The sequence below is a fragment of the Choloepus didactylus genome, chromosome 19 (genome assembly GCF_015220235.1).
Source record: "Choloepus didactylus isolate mChoDid1 chromosome 19, mChoDid1.pri, whole genome shotgun sequence".
In the NCBI taxonomy this organism is placed as follows: Eukaryota; Metazoa; Chordata; class Mammalia; order Pilosa; family Megalonychidae; genus Choloepus; species Choloepus didactylus.
In genome coordinates this window covers 35,892,239-35,910,426 of record NC_051325.1, presented here as the reverse complement: position 1 = coordinate 35,910,426, position 18,188 = coordinate 35,892,239, and the positions used below count along the sequence as shown (strand labels likewise).

The 18,188-nt window shown below is 52.9% G+C and overlaps 1 protein-coding gene across 5 annotated transcripts in view; it reads left to right on the top strand.

Moving 5' to 3' along the window:
- Positions 1-16,065, top strand: part of NOL4L (nucleolar protein 4 like) — a 119,710-nt gene extending 103,645 nt beyond the window's left edge. For 4 of the 5 annotated variants that reach the window (XM_037811053.1, XM_037811056.1, XM_037811055.1 and 1 more), the window contains 6 exons: positions 2,542-2,819; positions 5,169-5,354; positions 5,434-5,625; positions 5,856-5,978; positions 6,401-6,602; positions 11,220-16,065. In XM_037811053.1, coding sequence (XP_037666981.1) covers positions 2,542-2,819; positions 5,169-5,354; positions 5,434-5,625; positions 5,856-5,978; positions 6,401-6,602; positions 11,220-11,440 — 1,202 coding nt within the window. In that variant the 3' untranslated portion in view covers positions 11,441-16,065. The remainder of the gene's footprint in view (positions 1-2,541; positions 2,820-5,168; positions 5,355-5,433; positions 5,626-5,855; positions 5,979-6,400; positions 6,603-11,219) is intronic. The other variant, XM_037811054.1, reaches the window with a different exon arrangement.
- Positions 16,066-18,188: the final 2,123 nt, after the last annotated feature.

The following is an 18,188-nucleotide window of genomic DNA, read 5'->3' as shown; positions in this document are numbered from 1 at the left end:
ATGCTCAGACCAGGCAGCCCGGGATATACAGCCCTATGGTGAGGGTGTTGTTGGCAGCTGGGGAGTCCGGGCCCCCAAGCAAGACTCCTGGCCTGGGTGGGGCACAGGGCTAGGAGTCCACTCCCCAGGGGAAATCCTGCTGGAGGCAGCGACTGGGAGCATGGTGTGGCCCAGTGCCCAGGCTGAGTGCTCCCCATGTGCCGGCATGGTGCCTACTGCCCCCGCAGGCACCCCTCCTTCCAGAGGAGGAATACAAAGCCCTCTGAAGTCAAGCCGGTGGCGTGTGGGTGCTGGGGCGTGAAGTTGCTTTGACTCTCGGCCTGGCCATGGGAACCGTGTGCTGCCTAGGGCCTCCCCGGCGAGCACAGGATTTTGAGGCAGGCTGATCTGGGGTGTGAGCTTGGCCACCTTCCCTTCGAGGTGGGCTGAGTGGGCACCTTACATAGCTCAGGGGAGCTGAGGAAATGAGCAGCCCTCAAGGGCCTCTGTCTTTGCCCTCAGCTCCTCAGCCCCAACAGAGGCCCCAGCACCTCAGCAGCAGGTCCTGTTCTGCGGGGGGTGTGGGTTGGGCAGCTCTTAGGACTGGCCCTGAGCTACGTGAGGGAGTTGGGACAGGTGCCAAGCTGGGGTCGGGGCTGGGAGTATCTCCATCCTTGGTATAGCAGAGGAAAGAGGCTCCCTCCTCAGGAAGCAGCGTGGAGCCAGGCCTTGAAGGTTGACTGGAATTTACTGAGCTGGTGGCGCCATGCCAGGCACACAGCCCAGCCCAGGCAGAGGCCTGGGGATGCGAGGTCCGGCAGCGGCCAGGCTAGCGAGCCCTGAGTTATGGAAGCCAGTAGGCCTCTGCTTGTAGAAGGGTGGGGCGGAGGTGTCATCGAAGGAATCTGGGATGCTGAAGACGGAGGAAGGGTAGCTCCAGGAGGCTGGATGGGGTTAGGGGAGGGAATGAGTGTTTGGCAAGTATGGGGGAGGGGGGGGGCAATTGGTGCCTGGCCGGTAATTCACTCTGATTTATCCAGGTGGGTTGGTGGTGCCTCTGTCCCCTTGGTTGTAGTCACCACTTTGTTTCCCAGCCTGGGACAGGGCCAGCATACAGTAGGTGCTCATTAAATGCTGCTGGGTAATCCATTCACTCAGCCAACATCTAGATGGGGCACTGGAGATGCTGTCAAAAGACCACCAGACCCTCCTGTGAGTGAGGAGCTGGGATGGGGTGGGCAGCGAGGTCAGCGAAGCAGCAGGGTGCTGGCCCAGGAATTCCGGGATGTAGGCTGAGTGAAGGGTGAGCCGTGGGCTGGGGGTGAAGGGCATGGTGGAGGCAGGCTGCCTGGAGGAGGACACACAGCCTGGCCCTGGGGACCTAGGGCAGCGCAGGGGAGGGGGGCCGTAGCTTTTCCCCTCCCCCTCTGCCCAGGGCCTTGGCTGCTTGATGGGCAGCCCAGCCCTGCCCGCGGACAGCAGTGAGGCCAGTGGTTGGTTGGGGTGCTGGAACCGCTCTGTCACCATGGGGATGCTCCTGAGGCTTGCTTGCCCAGCACCAGGAACTAAATCTTCATAATCTGCTGGCGAGGTGGGTGGGGGTGGGCCCTGCATGACCCTGGTCTGGGGAAAGGGGCCATCTGGGATGTGGCCAGGCCTCACTCTGGCTGCCCCTCCCCCTTCCATGGCTGGGGGTAGGTGCAGAGCAGCCCGGCACCTGGGTGCACTGGGAACCACCCGGGAACTCACCTGACAGTTATCCCTGGAGCCCAGGCCAGGTAGTTTCCACCTCTTGCTGCCTCAGCTGATCAAGCAGGAGTGCAGACCCCAGAGGCTGGGATGAGGTCAGCGAGAGGGGCCTGGAATCTATCTGAAAATGGGTCCCCCCAGGGTCCCACAGGCGCCTCTACAGAGTTGTTTTGGGGCTGCCCACCTCTCAAGAAACTGGGGCAGGCCCACTGACAGGTGCTGGGGATGTAGAATCATAGCCCTGGCTTGGGGCATCCAAGGCCACCTGGCCATGGAAGGAGCAGATCTAAGGGTGTTTGTGTTTAGGCTGCCAGGGGTCACAGTGGAGCCCTCTCTCCTTCCTCAGGCAGAATAGAGGCTTGCAGAGGAGAGATTTGAGGGAGGGTGCAAAAGGGCAAGGCAGTGCTGAGCCAAGGAAGCATGCAATCCCGGGAGCTGGGGACAAGGGAGGGCCCACACAGACTCTTGGGTGCCCTAGGACCTCTGGTAGGCAGCAGTCTGGCCGGATTTGAGGCCATGGCTCCTCATTCCCAGACCCCTAAAGCTGGGCCTCCCTTGGGCCTGAATGTGGCATTTGTGGGTTTAGGGTACAGAGTGGGAAGCCTGCATGCCCTGCGCACCCCTCAGCTCTACACCATCTCAGCTATGGCTGGGGGGCTGGGGGCAAGGTTCTTAAGAGCATCCAGTGTAGGGGCAGCAGGGCTGTTTCCTGCCCCAGGAGTTCCTACGAGGATAACATGGGGTGGGGACTCCATGGCAGTGGGGCTGGAGTGTGTGTGTGGGGGGTGCCTCATATCCAGGCCTCTCTTGCAGACGACTCCTCCTCCGAGAGCGGCAGTGGCCATGGCTCCTCCACCCTGAACCCATCCACATCGAGCAGCACACAGGGCGACCCCACCTTCCCTGAGATGAATGGCAACGGTGCCGTGGCCCCCATGGACTTCACTGCCACCACCGAGGACCAGCCCATCAACCTGTGCGACAAGCTCCCACCGGGCACGACGCTTGGTACACCCTCCTACCCCTCCGACGGCTGTGGCACCGACGGGCTGCGGAGCCGTGTCAAGTACGGGGTAAAGAGCACCCCTGAGGTGCGTGGGCTGCCAGCGCCATGCCCCCTGAGCTGAGAGCCTCTTACTGCAGGGTTGTTGTGAGGCTATTGTGAAATCATACATGCCCAGGGCTTAGCTGAAGCTGATCCACCTGTAACATGGGGTTGATGGTCCTTGCCTTGGTGGCAGTGGTGGCAGATGTGTGGCATGGCCTCTCATGGCTGTACCTTCCCCTGGCCCAGAGACAGAATCCACTGTGACTCACAGCAGTAAATGGCCTCACTCAGCAGAGAAGCACAAGACCTCACATTTTCTGGCTACTCTGCATGCCTCGCCCCTTGTTACAGATGGTGCAGGAAAAGGGAAAGGCTTTTTGAAGTTCCAAGGATGTAGGTGGGGAGGACAGGTATCCCCTCCCTGCCACCAGCACTCCCACACCTGCATCCTGGGACTTTCCTCTCACCTCTGCAAGCCCACCTCCAGGCCACCAAGGTTTCCTGCAGTGCTGGGCTGGAGAGGAATGCGAGGTCTCCTGGGATCTTCTCCTGCCAGGGCTGGGTGGCCAGAGATGCCTTGTCATGTCTTTCACATACTGCTGGACAGACTCCCTTCCTCCCTGGGCTTGATTTCTCTTTTGCAGAGAGGACAGGGGTGGGTTCTAGTGCTTGCCTCTGATGGTGTTGGGGAGTCACTCTGCCTGTGCTCAGGGCCGTGGAAGTCTGGCTGGGAGCAAGTACTGGCTGAAGCTCTGCTTTCCTCCTTTTGGACCCAGTCCAAGGGGCAGGTATAGCTGCTGTCCTCAGTGAGCAAAGAGCCAGAGGGGGCATTTGCTCTGTGGGGGCCCTCCTGTCACTACCTCTGTGACCATAGGCCATGTGTGGGCCAAGGGCTCTGGGGGACAAGGAAATGAGAGGGGAGTGTGAATGCCATTGACTACTCCTATCTTACAGTTTTCTCAGGCTTTGTCTCCTGTAACCGTGGGGGAGGATTTGGCTAAAAATCAGCAGGGGAATGTGGCTTGCTCAGGGCAACACAGCCAGCTGGCAGCCAGTCCTTTGCCTCGGAGGTCTTTTGACTCTGTTGCAACTTGGGCATGACCCAGGGAGAGGCTGGAGGATGCTGAGCATCCCTGTCCCCTTTAAAGTCTGCATATGGAGTAAGAGAAGGGGAATAGGCCAGGAACCCTAAGGAGGCCAGTAAAGCTGGAAGGGTGACCTTTGGGGGCATGGTCCCGGGGAGAGAGGCTAGAGGGAAGATACAGGGGGAGGCTTGGTGGCTGTGGCCACTGTAGGAACTAGGGCACCGTTGGCAGTCAGTCTTCATTGACTATTGTCCAGTGAGTGTTGTGTGCCCCTCTGGGCCCCCTCAGATTGCGCTGACACATCCCAGGGTCTGCCTGTGCCATTGTTTGTTCCCTGGGCCTGACTTACCTGCTAGATGCTGCCTTCTTGGGGGCAGAGAGTGTACTCTGGACCCTGCTAATCAGCATCCAAATGAATGGAGTCAGGATATGCCAAAGGAATGAAAGAGGTCCTCAGAGAGCTGCCCCAGAGCAGCATATACCCTGAGGGTGGGGAGCAGGTGGTATGGGGCACAGTGCTGGGAAGGGTGAAAAAGGTAGAGAAAGCAGAGAGGAAAGTGGGGAAATGCATTCCAAGGAGAAATGGAGACAGGGGAGCTTGAGCAGAGGCTGCTCCAGGGAGGAGCTCTTGGGGCAGGTTCCTTTTCTGCTCCAGGACAAGGGGACTGCCTGGGCACTTCCCCCTTTCTACACACGTCTTTCTACACACATGCGCTGCACTGGGGCTCAGAGTGTCTTCCTGAGAGGAGAGGGGGCAGGCAGGAGACCCCCCAGCCCACGAGCTTCTGGAGCATGCTTTGCATAATGGGCCTGTCACCCTGGCTGGTTCTCTCTCCTGGTCCGTCTGTTCCTACTCCTGACAGACAGCATGCCTGGTGCTTTAGTGACAGCTCAGTTGCCAGCTCAGGGTTGCAGCCCCTTGGGGATCAGGGAAGAAACCCTCGAAGCCAAAACAGAACTTGGCACAGCAGGAAGAGTCTGGCTGGCAGTGGGACCTTCTGTGTCTGCCTGCCCCTTGCCTGGTGTGGCACGTCCTGGAGTGGGCTCTACGTTGAGCTAACCCCACTCAGCTTCTCTAGGGTATGGGCCTCAGTGGGCACTGCTGCATATAGCCCTCCCTACAGGAGCCAGGGTGGGAGGTAGCCTTTCTGTCCCCATTTCACAGGTGAAGGAAGTGGGGGCCTCGCGGCCATGGCTCACATTGTGGCCACCCCAGTCCCCAAGCTCACTACCTGCAGAAGGCCAAGGTGAAGCTGTGGTCAGCTGCCTGGCCTGACCAGACCCTCCCCACCCCGGCTCCTCTTTAGTCCCCTCCCTACAGCTCTGGGAGCTATGACTCCATCAAGACGGAGGTCAGTGGCTGTCCTGAGGACTTGACAGTGGGCCGGGCTCCCACTGCAGATGACGACGACGATGACCACGATGACCATGAGGACAATGACAAGATGAATGACTCTGAGGGCATGGACCCCGAGCGCCTCAAGGCCTTCAATGTGAGTGGCGGCAAGGGCAGGCAGGGTGGGCAGGGCCACAGCCAGGGCCACCCCATCCCATGGCCCTTGTCTCCTGCAGATGTTTGTGCGCCTCTTTGTGGATGAGAACCTGGACCGTATGGTGCCCATCTCCAAGCAGCCCAAGGAGAAGATCCAGGCCATCATCGAGTCCTGCAGCCGGCAGTTCCCAGAGTTCCAGGAACGGGCCCGCAAGCGCATCCGCACGTACCTCAAGTCCTGCCGCCGCATGAAGAAGAACGGCATGGAGATGGTGAGCCTGCCCCTCCTCAGCCCATGCCCCTGGGATTCCTGGCCTCCTGCAGCCAGACACTTCACTCCCAATGTATACAATGGCCTGGGAAGCAGGCACGGTGACTTGTTTCACGGAGGAGGGAACTGAGGCAGAAAGATTACACAGCTGCACTCAGCCCTGGCTGCCTGTCCCCAGGCCAGGGCCTCTGGGAGCCTCAAACACTGGCTCTGTCCCTGTTCTGCCCTCAGACGAGACCCACTCCTCCCCACCTGACCTCGGCCATGGCAGAAAACATCCTGGCAGCTGCCTGTGAAAGTGAGACAAGAAAAGCAGCCAAAAGGATGCGCCTGGAGATCTATCAATCCTCGCAGGTACTGCTCACAAGCCACCAGAGGCAGGCGAGTGGCTGTGGGGTCACTCAGCCATTTCCAGCTCCCTCACAAGGCAGGACAAAGCCAGGGGAAGGGTCAGGGAATTGAGGAATCAGGTCAGAAAGAACACTATAGACCTAGCCGTGGGTTCTGGACTCCATCCCAAGACCAGAAGTCCCTGAATGTGTTTTCAACTGGGTACAGACAAATCAAATCCACTCCCCCCGAGGGGCCATGCAGAGTGGGGGTGACCCTGGGACAAGGCATCCAGTCAGAGGGAACAGACAGAACCCCAGAGGTGAGGGCATGGCCATGGGTCCCAGGAACCCTGGGACTGCAGCCTTCATCTACCCCATGTCCCAGGACGATAGCCAGGGCCTCATGCTCTTTGGTTCTCCAGCGTCTCCCTCTCTCCTCCACAGGACGAGCCCATAGCCCTGGACAAGCAGCACTCCCGGGACTCCACAGCCATCACCCACTCCACCTATTCACTGCCAGCCTCCTCCTACTCCCAGGACCCCGTGTACGTCAATGGGAGCCTCAACTATAGCTACCGTGGTTACGGAGCCTTGGGCAGCAACCTGCAGCCCCCTGCTTCCCTCCAAACAGGAAATCACAGTAATGGTGAGTGGGGGTGGGGCCCAGGCCCTCTGGCTCCCTGAGCAGACCCCCAGCTTGGTCTGCACAGTAGCCCCTGGAAGTAGGTGGGCAGGTAGGAAGAGTCTTATTTTATGGATGAGGACATCAGAGGTCAGTAGGGGAAAGTGACTCCCTCATGGCCCAAGGAGCATGGGGGTGGTCCTCTGGTTTCATAATCTTAGCTAGTCCTTAGATATGGAAGGTCAAGAAAACCTCAGCTGGTTAAAATAAAAACCCTACAACTCCACTGCCTGCCCTCCCCACCCCCCTTTGCTCTGGTGCCCGGCTCTCTGCACTGTTCCCAGGGAGGGCCTCCATGCCCGTGGCTGTGCACAGCGAGCCCAACCACAGCCTGCTCCTTCCCTGAGTGGAGTCTACACCATACCCTTGCAGAGGCAGCTGCCCCCATTTTACTCACGATGATAGAGACTTTGGGAAATAGTTGTTGGCCCAGGGTCACATTGAGTGAGGATGGAAGCAGCCCATGTCTGCTGTGGCCTGGCAGCCCTGTGAGTGGCTCTGGGCAGGGAACATCCCTCCCTCTCCAGGCCTCAGTGTGTGAAAGACCCTTTACTCAGGTGCTGGGCCACCTGGAGTCCATGCTGGAGTCACGTGGGGCAATGGTTAACCTGAGGGCCTTGGCTCCTCTCCCACACACTGGTTGAGCAGATGCATCCCAGGGAGCACTGATGCAAATGGGACACAGACCATTAGTTACCAAAACTTCCTTGTCGTGTCAGGTACTGTGCTGAGCGGGACCTAAAGATCATTCACAGAGGCTGGAGGACAGCAGGAGAGTCAGTGCACATCCGGGTGGGGAATAGCCCAACAGTTGGGAGACTGTGGGCAGCTTGTAGACTGGAGCTTTAGAGGAAGGTGGGGGGTGGGCTAGGGTGATGATGACATGGCTGCTTGGTTCAGGCACTTGGATTTTGTTCTCTGTGCAGTGGGGGCCATTGAGAGGTTCTGAGCAGAGGAGGTTATGCCTTGTATTCTGCAGACATCACTCTGTCTGTCGTCATGGTGAGGGCAGGAGGCAGAAGCGGGGTGTTTCAGGAGTTCAAAGGTGACGTAGTGAGGGGAAGAGTTAAACTTGAAGGTAGGTTGGAGGAAGATGCTACCCACCAAGTCGGAGATCATGCCTAAAAATTCCTCTCAAGCCCTTGTCCCGGGCCATGGGAAACCCCTTGCTGTTCCTGGGCAGCGAGGAGGGGGCGAGGCCTTATCCATCACAGGAAGCCCAAGCAGCCTTCCCATCCCTTTGCCCCCCCTGGCTTTAAGCCTGAAGCCAACTCTGCCCCAGTGCTCACCATATCTCCCTGAACCAGACAGTATGCTCAGGTCCCTGAAGATTCCTGCCTGGGCTTAACTTCTCATCCCTTCCTAATGCCTCTTAACCTAAAATAAGAGGCTGCCTGGCCCTAATCCCTGAAGCTGAAGCCTGAATGGCTGTCCCAGGGCAGACTGTTTTCCTTCTGGAAGAATATCCAGTACCCCTCAACAGCCCTGCAGAGTGGGGTCCTTGATAGATTGTATCTGGAGAAGGCCCCGTGTTCAGGGCAGCCTGAGGCCCAGCAGAAGAGGTGTGGGGGCCTGGGCCTGAGCGCTCCAGGCCACAGGTGTTGGGGATCAGGCCTTCAGCTGGTGCCACCCAGCAGGGCCCATCTCAGGGCTGCACCTGCACAGGTTCTGGCTACCTCTCAGAAGGGTGCTGGACCTGCTGCACTCCCAGCCCGATCACAGCCAGATCCTTCCCTTCAGGGAGGCAGTTGGCCCTGCGCATCCCAGGCCTCAGTCTCCCAAGTGTGAGCACCCTGCTTCCTTTGAGGTGGGTGGTGCAGTCACCAAGGCAGCAATCTGGTCAGCTCGTGTCCTGGGAACACTGGTACCTAACTTAAGTAACTGGAGAGGAAACGACATGCAGCTGTGTGGTTGCTGAGCCCCACACTGTCCCCTTCCCCAGCCACAGCCTTGTCCATTGGGAGTTTTCAGTGGTTTGGCACCTTTATTGGGCAGTCATATTAATGGCTCAGAGCTCTTTGCTTTGGTAATTACAGCATAATCTGGAGATGCAAATCAGTTTAGATAGAATCGGGCTCTGCCTGTCTTACCTGGGATCCCAAGCAGCTCGAGCCTGCTCTGGCTTCTTCAGTGGCAGTAGCTCCAAGGCATTGGCAACCTGAACATTGGCTGCAACCAGAGCCTGCTGTGGGGGTGGCTCCAGGCCAGACTGGCTGCAGTAAACAGGGATGTTCTCCTTTCTGGGTGTTAGCTACAGCTGCAGCAGAGAAGGAAGAAGAACTCTCAGCACAAGGGAGACTGGGATAAGACACGTGGATGGAAGGAGGAAAGGACCCCAGGCACTGCTCCCACTGACCCATGGCAGGCCATCCTAGGGGTCTTCCTTTCTCTGCTGTTGCCAGGCACTGTCCACAGGGAACCAGGAGCCACCTAGGAGGCCCTTAAACCTCCCCTCACTATCCGTGCAGGCCCAGACCCTCAGCATCCAGGATCCTGCAGAGGTTCTCCTGGCCCCCATGGTGCCACCAAGATGGGGACAAACGCAGGAGCCTTGGCTGCTGTTTCCATCAACCCACAGCCCCATCCCTCCTCCTGCTTTTGACTATAACAGACCTAACTTTTCCCTTGGTTCTCATTTCAAGGTTATTCCTTAACCAACTAGCTCCTAAGACTTCCCTTCTTGATGTCCACATTCTCTGGCTAGAGAGGAAATAACCCTATGTGACAACTGTCCCACTGCAGACTCCAACTTCCTTCCCCATTTGAGGGCTGCACTAATTTTTTTTAGCAGCAGTTGAGTTTCTATCATCTTTCCCAAGATCTTACTTCTGGGCTAGATGTCTTCAGTGACATAGCTTGTCCATCTCACTTTTATAGCAGCAATAAAAACTGCCACTATAAATGCAATTATGAGCAAAATGAACCTACAGGGTCCTGGGGACATGGTTGGTTGACCAAGAGCAACCTGACCACCCCCTCCAGCCCCCCATAAGATGACCTGGGGAAGGGACTCAAGGATCAGGGCACAGGCTGATCTAGCCAGGCCAAGGAAGGCTTCCCTGAGGATGTTCTGGCTCCATACCCTTATATTCTCTCTTCTTTGGCTATTTTCTTGTTGAACACCTCAAAAGAATGTGTCTCAAACTATAAGAGCTTCCATGTCTCCTGGGGTCCCATTCAGAAAGCCCCTTAAAGTCACTGGGAAGCCCTTTCCTAGCAGCTGGTCCCCACAGCTAAGAGGCCTTCACACAGCAGCCCTGTCCTGTGCTGTGAGTGTCACAGCAGCAGCTGGACTTGGCCTCGCAGCAGCCTCCCTGGTTTGCAGATGAGGAATCTGAGGCCCAGAGAGGTCACGCATCGCCCTTGCGGTGGCAGAGAGCCACGATGTGTATCCAAGCCCCACCCTGTAGAGCTCCTTGGGAAAGACTGAGAGGAAACAGGGCCTAGGGAACCCCTCCTCCCCCAACTCACACACACTACTAGTATGTTCCAGAGGACTTCACTTCTCTCTTTTCTGCCCCTATCCAAGAATAAAGGGGGAGGCAGTTTCTCTGGCCAGTGTCTCTGGGGCCTGTCCTGACCATTCTCGCCCCCTCACACACATCATATTCACTCTCTGCAATATTAACCCTCCACCTCCTTTGGGCCACTATCTCCTAGCATGTAAGTCATTGAAGGGCATAAAGAACTCAAGGGGGCTTTCAGGTGCAAAGGCCCATCAGAAATAGGTTTGGCACACCCAGCCCCTTCCTCTGGTGTACATCCACAGTCCCACTCTGGGGGATGCCACCATAGTTCTGGCTGGTCTAGCCTGTACTCCTTCCCCATAGGCAACCAGGGAAGCTAGCCCCTTTCTTGCTTCACTCCGCTGGACAGAAGCCTCGTCTCTGTCTGAGCTCATACAGATGGTTTTTTTTTCCTAGCCTTTTATGGCTCTACTCTGAACCCTACCCAGGTTTTCCCCAGAATGCCCCTCTCTGGCATATTGGTTCCCTACCTACTTGAAGAGTTTCTTGGACACCATCTCACCTTCCATGTTTGGGGAGAAAGAGCATACAGATTCCAACTGCTCACCTGGACATGCTGACAGCCTTCTCTGTGGTACTTACCTCACGCATTCCCAAGCTGCTCTGCTCACCACACTATGAAGAGTCATGTTGGGGAGGTCCATCTTGGGGACCACCTGACAGTCCTTAGAAAGCAAGAGTGTGTAGTCAGTGCCAGGGAGCAAGGGTACGTGCCAGCTCTGCCTGATGCCAAAGACCACGCCCAGTTCTGGGTCACTTGCCTCTGGGCACAGCCCCAGGCACACACTCACTGTCTGAACTCAGGCAAACCTTCCACCTCCCAAGCCTCAGCAATGACAAGATCCCCCTTCCTTGCCAGATCACCCTGAGGATTCAGAGCCCCTCACAAACGTCCAGGTCCCAGGCTCCATTCTAGATGCTAGGGGTACAGCCATCAATGAGACAGATGAAGCTGCAGACTGAGAGCCTGACTGGTCTCACAGCAGGGTTGGCACTCTTGAGTACCACACAAAGTGCCTGGTCCCCTCCTCACCGAGTCTTTACTTCTCCACAGGGCCCACGGACCTCAGCATGAAAGGTGGGGCCTCCTCCACCTCCACCACCCCTACCCCCACCCCATCCAGCAACAGCACCAGCAGGACCATGCCCACTGCCCAGCTCAGCCCCACAGAGATCAGCGCTGTGCGGCAGCTCATTGCTGGCTACCGGGAGTCTGCTGCCTTCCTCCTGCGCTCTGCAGATGAACTGGAAAACCTCATTTTACAGCAGAACTGACACCCACGGGCGCCTGGTGTGCACGACCCTAGGAAAGGAGGCTGCCCCATCCTTGGACCCAGCTTCCTGCCTCACCAGTTGGTACTTCTTGTTTTTGAGAGAGGTGGGATCCAAAAAAAAAAAGCTGTTTCTAGCCACACTCCAAGCACCTGAGACTTTGGGCACAAGGACACTTTTTTTTTTTTTTTGAATCTCACCACACGGGTGCTCTGACCTGCTTGGAAGAGGCCATTTGGGGCAGCTCTGGAAGGGTTGGGGCTCCCCTGACAAGGCGCTGGGGCCACAGCTCTATTTAGAATAACCTTTGTGGACCCTGATGTTAGAATCCCATCCCCAGATAATTACCTTTCAAGTCTTAGGTGAGCAGAATTGCATATTTATTGAGAAAAACAAAGTGGACCCTTTCTTCCTCTACCCTTAGTAATTTATTTTTCTCAAAATGGATTCTTTTGTGTTTGTACAGATTGCCAGTCTGTGTCTGTCTGATCAGAAGGATGTATCCCTGTGACCTAACATTCCATATCACTACATTGATGGGGCTGGGGGCCAGCAGGGCAGGGCAGGCAGCCAGCAGCTGTCCCTTTGAGCAGCAGTGCACCCTTGAGAAGACCAGCAGCCCTCAGCCAGGCTGTCTCAATGGAAATCCCAGTGCTGCTCCAGGGATGCTGCCAGATGCCTCCAGGCACTGCCAAGCCCGTGGGCTTCACCCACACCTATCGCAAAGCAGAAACAAAACAAAGGCAACCCACCCCATTCTCTAGAAGCTCCAGTCATATGGTCACCTGTTTTCTACCTCACACTCCAGCGTGGGCTTTTTCCAGGATGTGCCCTGAGCCTGTTCTAAATGGCTGTCCCCCCAATTTCTCTCCACAGGGTGTCTGCCTGGGAGGTAAGTCCAGACTGGGTGTCCAGGAGCTGGAGCCCATAGAAGGCCCTGTCCCCCCCACAACGAGCAACTTGCAGTCCCCTGGCCTGGCCCTCCCAGCCACTCTACAGGACAATGGTGGGAGATGGCACCTGAACAGCAAGGCCCTGCCCACCCCCGTCCCACGGACCTGGGTCTGAACACTTTTCCACAAAGGCCTAGGGCCCTCAGACACCTGCCAAGAAGGGCCTGTTTCTTCAGGGTGAGCCTTCTGACCATCAGGCAACCACAGAACAGGAATGGCAGCTGCACACCCCAGGGCAGACTGCAGCTCTCTCCCCCTTGCCCTGTGGTTGGAGTGGGAGTGTCAACTGAAGTGGAAAAGCCACTTGGGTAATCCTAGGACTGGCCTTTCTTCCAGAGGGCCAGTCCTGGAACAAACCCATAATCCTTGGAGTGTGAACAAGGGCAAAAAGAAGAAGCTGGCCTGGTTTCCTTCCTCCCTGATAGGCACTTCCTCTTGCTCAGTGCAATACCTACCAGTGCTGCTAAAACCAGGGATTCACCCAGACCTCAGAAGGCCCCTGGGGCCTCTCCATGCAACACGTTCTGTAGCCATGACAGCAGCTCTGCTGCCCCCGCTGCACAGGAGAGGAGCTCTTCTCCTGCCTGTCCCTGCCCAGAGCTGGTAGAAGTCCTCTGTTGCCTTTCCTCCTTCAGAGCAGCGAGGCCCCAGGGGAGCCAGGGCCAAGTGAACCGTAAGACAGCCACAGAGAACCATGCTCTCCCAGAACAGGACCCCTGCCCAAACCAGCTCTCCTACAGCCAACTGCCTATTGCAGCCATGGCCACTGTCTCCCAGCACAGTGGCAGACCACCCCTCAGGAAGGTAACAGGGGGCTCCAACATGGAGCCTGCCACCCTGACTCAGATCCATGCCCGACTGGAGGGCCCCAGATCCAGAAACTCTGAAAGGTAGTGTGTCCCCACCCCATGCTTGCTTCCAGTCCCTAGAGGTTGGGGGTGGTCTGTTTCTCAAGTGGCCTCCAACACCCCACCCAGCCACACCACCTCTGCCTTCCATTTGACTAATTCCCAGGCCTCTGGTCAGGGCCAAGACACCCGAGACTCACCCTTAGCACAGCACAAAATCCAGTGCCCAAGGCCTCTCCTACACCCCAGTCATCCACATGTCCACCCTCCACCTGCTCAGTACTACTTCCAGACAATTGAATTTGTGTAAATATTTATTTTTGTGTGTGAACAATACTACAAAGTAATCAGTAGATCTTTTGCAAAATGTGACCCCAGGCAATTAGAGAAACTCTTAATGTTAAAAAATGGCAGAGACAATCGCCGCCTTAGAATTCTTGGTATCAATTGCTTATTAACATGTCATTTCTCCTCCCAGAGGCAGTACTCAAGCTAGACATAAGCAATTCACATTTCTTGGCTGGCAGGAGTGAGAAAGACTGGGGAAGGGGCTCTCCCTAACACCCCATACAAGGGTTTATATTTAAAGATCAGCATAAGCTACAGTTTGAAGTCATAGCTTTCTGAGTTTAAGCTGTTGTAACTACCTTCAGCCTGCCTTAGTACTGCAGTAAGAGCATAGGTTCAATGTTTTTAAAGAGAAAGGAAACAAATGCCAGTGGTACAATCCCAGGAGGCTCCCAGTGGCCCCTCTAGGACCATGGATTCTGCATGTTGATACTATCTCTTGGGTAGGCTCTTTTCCTTCCCAGAGAAGCTACGCCTGAACCCTGGTGACACAGAATCTGGAGCAAAGTTATTATGTGGAAACAGGATTCCATTAGTTCAGTCAGGAAACTTGATCTATTTTGCTTTTGTTTCAAAAGATGCAGCTTCAACCCCTTCCGTCCTGACTTGGAGAGCACTAAAGAGCTGCTTCTGGTGAACTTAGCTCACTGCTATCCCATTCTTACTCCTGAGGGACTGCCTTCTCCCCAAGGGAGCTTCCAAAGCCCTGTTCCACAGCCATTTAAAATTCTTATGGAGAGCCTCAGGACACAGATTAACTATTTGGGATCCTTCATTAAAATGGAAATGCAAGAGCAGAATTCACCAATTCCAGAGTCTTTGCAAGGGGCCGCTACTGGGAGGATAGAATTAGACGAAAAGTGGGAATTTGGTCTTAGTGTTGGATCATCTAGTAAACCATAAGTGTGTAACTAATCTGAAATCCATTTTGCCGTCAACACTCATCCAAACAGACAGTTTATCCCTAAGGACAGTGTTAGGGGAAGGGGAGCAGGCAGGGGGCTAGAAAGGATATAGAGAATTTCAACAGGAACCCATCCATCCCTATAACCAAGGGCCACTTACGACTCCAGGGGTGGTTATAAGATTAACTACCAGTTCATCTTCAAAATGCTGCTTTGAACTCAGAGGGTTGATACTTTTAATTTGTAATTTTTTGTAAAACTTTTTACAAGATAGTAAAGTATTTCACCAGAATACCAGTTTCAATCCGTCCATGGTCTGATTTTTATATAATTTAGTGGTGCTTTAGAAACTTTTGTTTTTGTTGTTTCTGAGCTAAGCTCAATCCTTTTTCACCTGTATCTACCTAAGACCAATGTGAACCTTTGTATTTTTGCTCCTAATTTTGGACTCAGTGAAAGTGTACTGTTTACATGTACAGATGCCCCCAGTCCCTGTGTGTTCCGCAAGACTTGCTCTTGAGGAGGAAGATGCACCTCACTAAGCTCATCTGCTTAGCAAAGCCACAAAGCAAAACCTCTCACTTTTTACCTATGTTTCCACCTAAAAATAAAAACAAAACAAAAAAACCTATACCATAGAGAACTCAGACTTGCTGAAAAACACTTTACTAAGTTTGGAAAATCCTTTCCACATGTCAGATGGCCCACATGCCACTATCATGTGGTCCATTTAGGAGCAGGGTGAGAAGAGAGACCTCCAATTAGTCTTTGGTGGGTAATTGCATGGACAGATGAAAAGTGAAGGCAGGCAGGACTCAAGCTGCGGAACCATGGCATGAATATAGTTCTTCTGGCAGCCTAGGAGTGCCAAAGTCGAGGTAACTCGTGGCCTTCAGGTCAAGTCACCCAGGATTTAGGGACAGCCCAAGAGGTCTTCAATCCTCTAGCATAATTTAGACTTTTTAGAAAGGCGTGAGTTCCACATCCGAGATGACAAACTTAAGACTTTCTAGTGCAGATGGTACAAGCATTTCTTCAGGATTTCCTTGGAGGCAGCTCATTCGTAAGGCATCACCTCTGGGGAGGGGCAGGGGGCTCCAGACAGTACGCATGTGGCACTTAAGGCATCAGTGGATGGCACCAACTTTTAAAGGTGACCCTTTATTACTTAATCAATGGCTTCACCTCTAAATTATATTTTTACAGATATGCACCTATGCAACTTAACGTGGCTCTTCTAAGCAGGTGAGGACTTCCTCCTCAATGCTCTCTATAGAAATTATTTGTGTTCTATATCGTGAGTTTTTCCAGTAAATGTGGCTTAACATTTTAATTCTTAGAATGTGTCTTCTCTATGTGATGCAACTAAATTGTTTTGTTTGTGGAATGACTAGCACAGGCCAACTCCCTCACCCTTCACTTAACAAAAGACCAATGAGCTGTTAATCGAGCTGTTATCTCCATGGTATTACTTGCTAAATGCACTGATTTCATAAGTATGTGGAATCCTTTTTCTTTTGAATCTGTATATCATATATAAGACTGAATCTACTTAATAAACACTGAATAACAAACTGAATGTTTTATTTCCACTGTCCTAAGACAGCAGCACTGTCGGCTAGTTCTCTTCCTTCCAAATCTAGTTTTGCCTGAAACACCTTTTTCCTAGTAGATTCCACCTTCTACTAGTCAATAATCTAAGCACAAAGAAAGTCCTTAGTGTATTTTCTTGAACAAATAAATTTGTAACTCATTTTTAGTACCTAAATCGTTAGAAAGGGAAGGCAACCAACCTTTTCTGAGTGCTTGTCAATTGCAAGAACCTTGGGAAAGCTTAAGAGGGACCTTATTTTGACTTTGCAATAACCTTACAGGTAGGTATTCTTATTCCCATTTGCAGAATAAGGAAATAAGAGACTCATCTGCTACAGGCCTTGCCTGAATCTAACTCACAGTCAGTGACCAAACAGGGACCTAAAACCAACTCTATCTGACTACAAAACATGCACTCTTTTACTACCCCTCACCATGGTGCCTGGCTCTTCAACTCAACTGACTGAAACAAAATTCATCTAACAGGCTCTAAACGCTAGCTTGGAAAACTGAGGAAACCCGATCATTGGTTCTGAACCTTCAATACTTGACATTCCATTCTATGCAAAAGTTTGGATCCCACCTTGAAGGAAACAAAAGGGCCACTTTTTCCAAGGATGTTTATTGTGCAGTTTTTTTTTTTTTTTTTTCCCCACCCTACACATACCATTTAAGTTAAACTTTAAGGAAAAATTGCAGGGGAACAAAGCTGTCATGGGTTTAAAAACAATTCTGATTGTGTGACTTAAAAATGGTAGGCATACGTTTTACAGTTACAATTTAATATAGGATATATATAAAATATATATATATTGCATACAAACTATATGGCAGTTGTTTTCAAAACTTTTTGTAATGGCAGAATTTTTTAACTCAAGTTCTATGTAGAAGACAAATATGTAAAATAAGAAGGGCCAATAGTTTGAAAACCACTGCACTGAGGTAGTACCCTGGGACTAAGATTAATAAAGATATTAGCAAGTAAGTTCAAAGTGAAAGATGGCACCTCCACCTCATCCTTTCATGCAGATGTAGAGATCAAGGGGAAGCCAATCTTCAGTAATAGTCATGAAAAATCCTTGTCCTGAACTACCACTGTTGACAATCACTAAGAGCCCACGATCTGGGCCAATATACCCAGAATAGAGACCCACCTCATGCAAACCACGCTAGCCAACCGGGACTTACCTCCAAAGAAAATGATGCAGCTCCGTGGAAGCATTGGGACCTCAAGGAGAAATCTCGTGAGTACAGAAAAGCACTGGATTATCCAAGTCCGGCTTCTTTAAATGGGGCTCCAAACCACTGCTGTTAACAGTGTGCACAGGACAATATCAAATGGAATGCTGCCTTGGCACAGTGAACTGAAATTTAAGATTAAAACAGGCAAACCTCACTGAGGTGGGGGTGGGGGATGGAAGAACAGGCATCTACTCCATTTTTAAAGTAATTTAAAATGCACTAGAGTTGGTAGTTAAAGAAAACCTAGGAAGTGTTACTTGCAAAATCATCTCTCCCCCTCCTTGACTGATCTTTTGTATAAACCCAGATTTTCTTTCTTACATTATTACTAGAATCTTAAGTCGGGTTCTTAAATGAGGGGTCCCAGCTGCCTATGGAGCCCATGAACCCTCTTAAAAAGAATGTAAAATTTTGTGTTATATGCATTCTTGAGAGTAGAGGTCCACAGATTCCACTGGGTTCTCATAAAGTCCATATAAGAACCACTGACCTAAGGTAAAGCAGCACTGACAATTATCTTTTTGTTACTTGGTTTTTCTTCTAGAGCTTTCATCTACATCTTTTGGTACAGTCAGAGATGTTCATTCCAGGCTTTCAAATTGATGCACATAGAAAAGAGGAAGCATGAGGCACTGTCAAATTTTGATTTTCAAGTAGTTATCTCCGAGGTCACAAATCCACCCTCTCCATCACTTCAAATGGTGCCCGCATGCAGTGGACAACACTGCATATACCACCTCCTCTTGTGGCAGCCAGAGCCAGCAGATGCTCTGGCCACGAAGGTCTCTGATAAAAGTAGGCCGCTTTACTGAGCACACACACACATACATGCACTCTTCTCTCTTGCATGGTCTTAATTCTC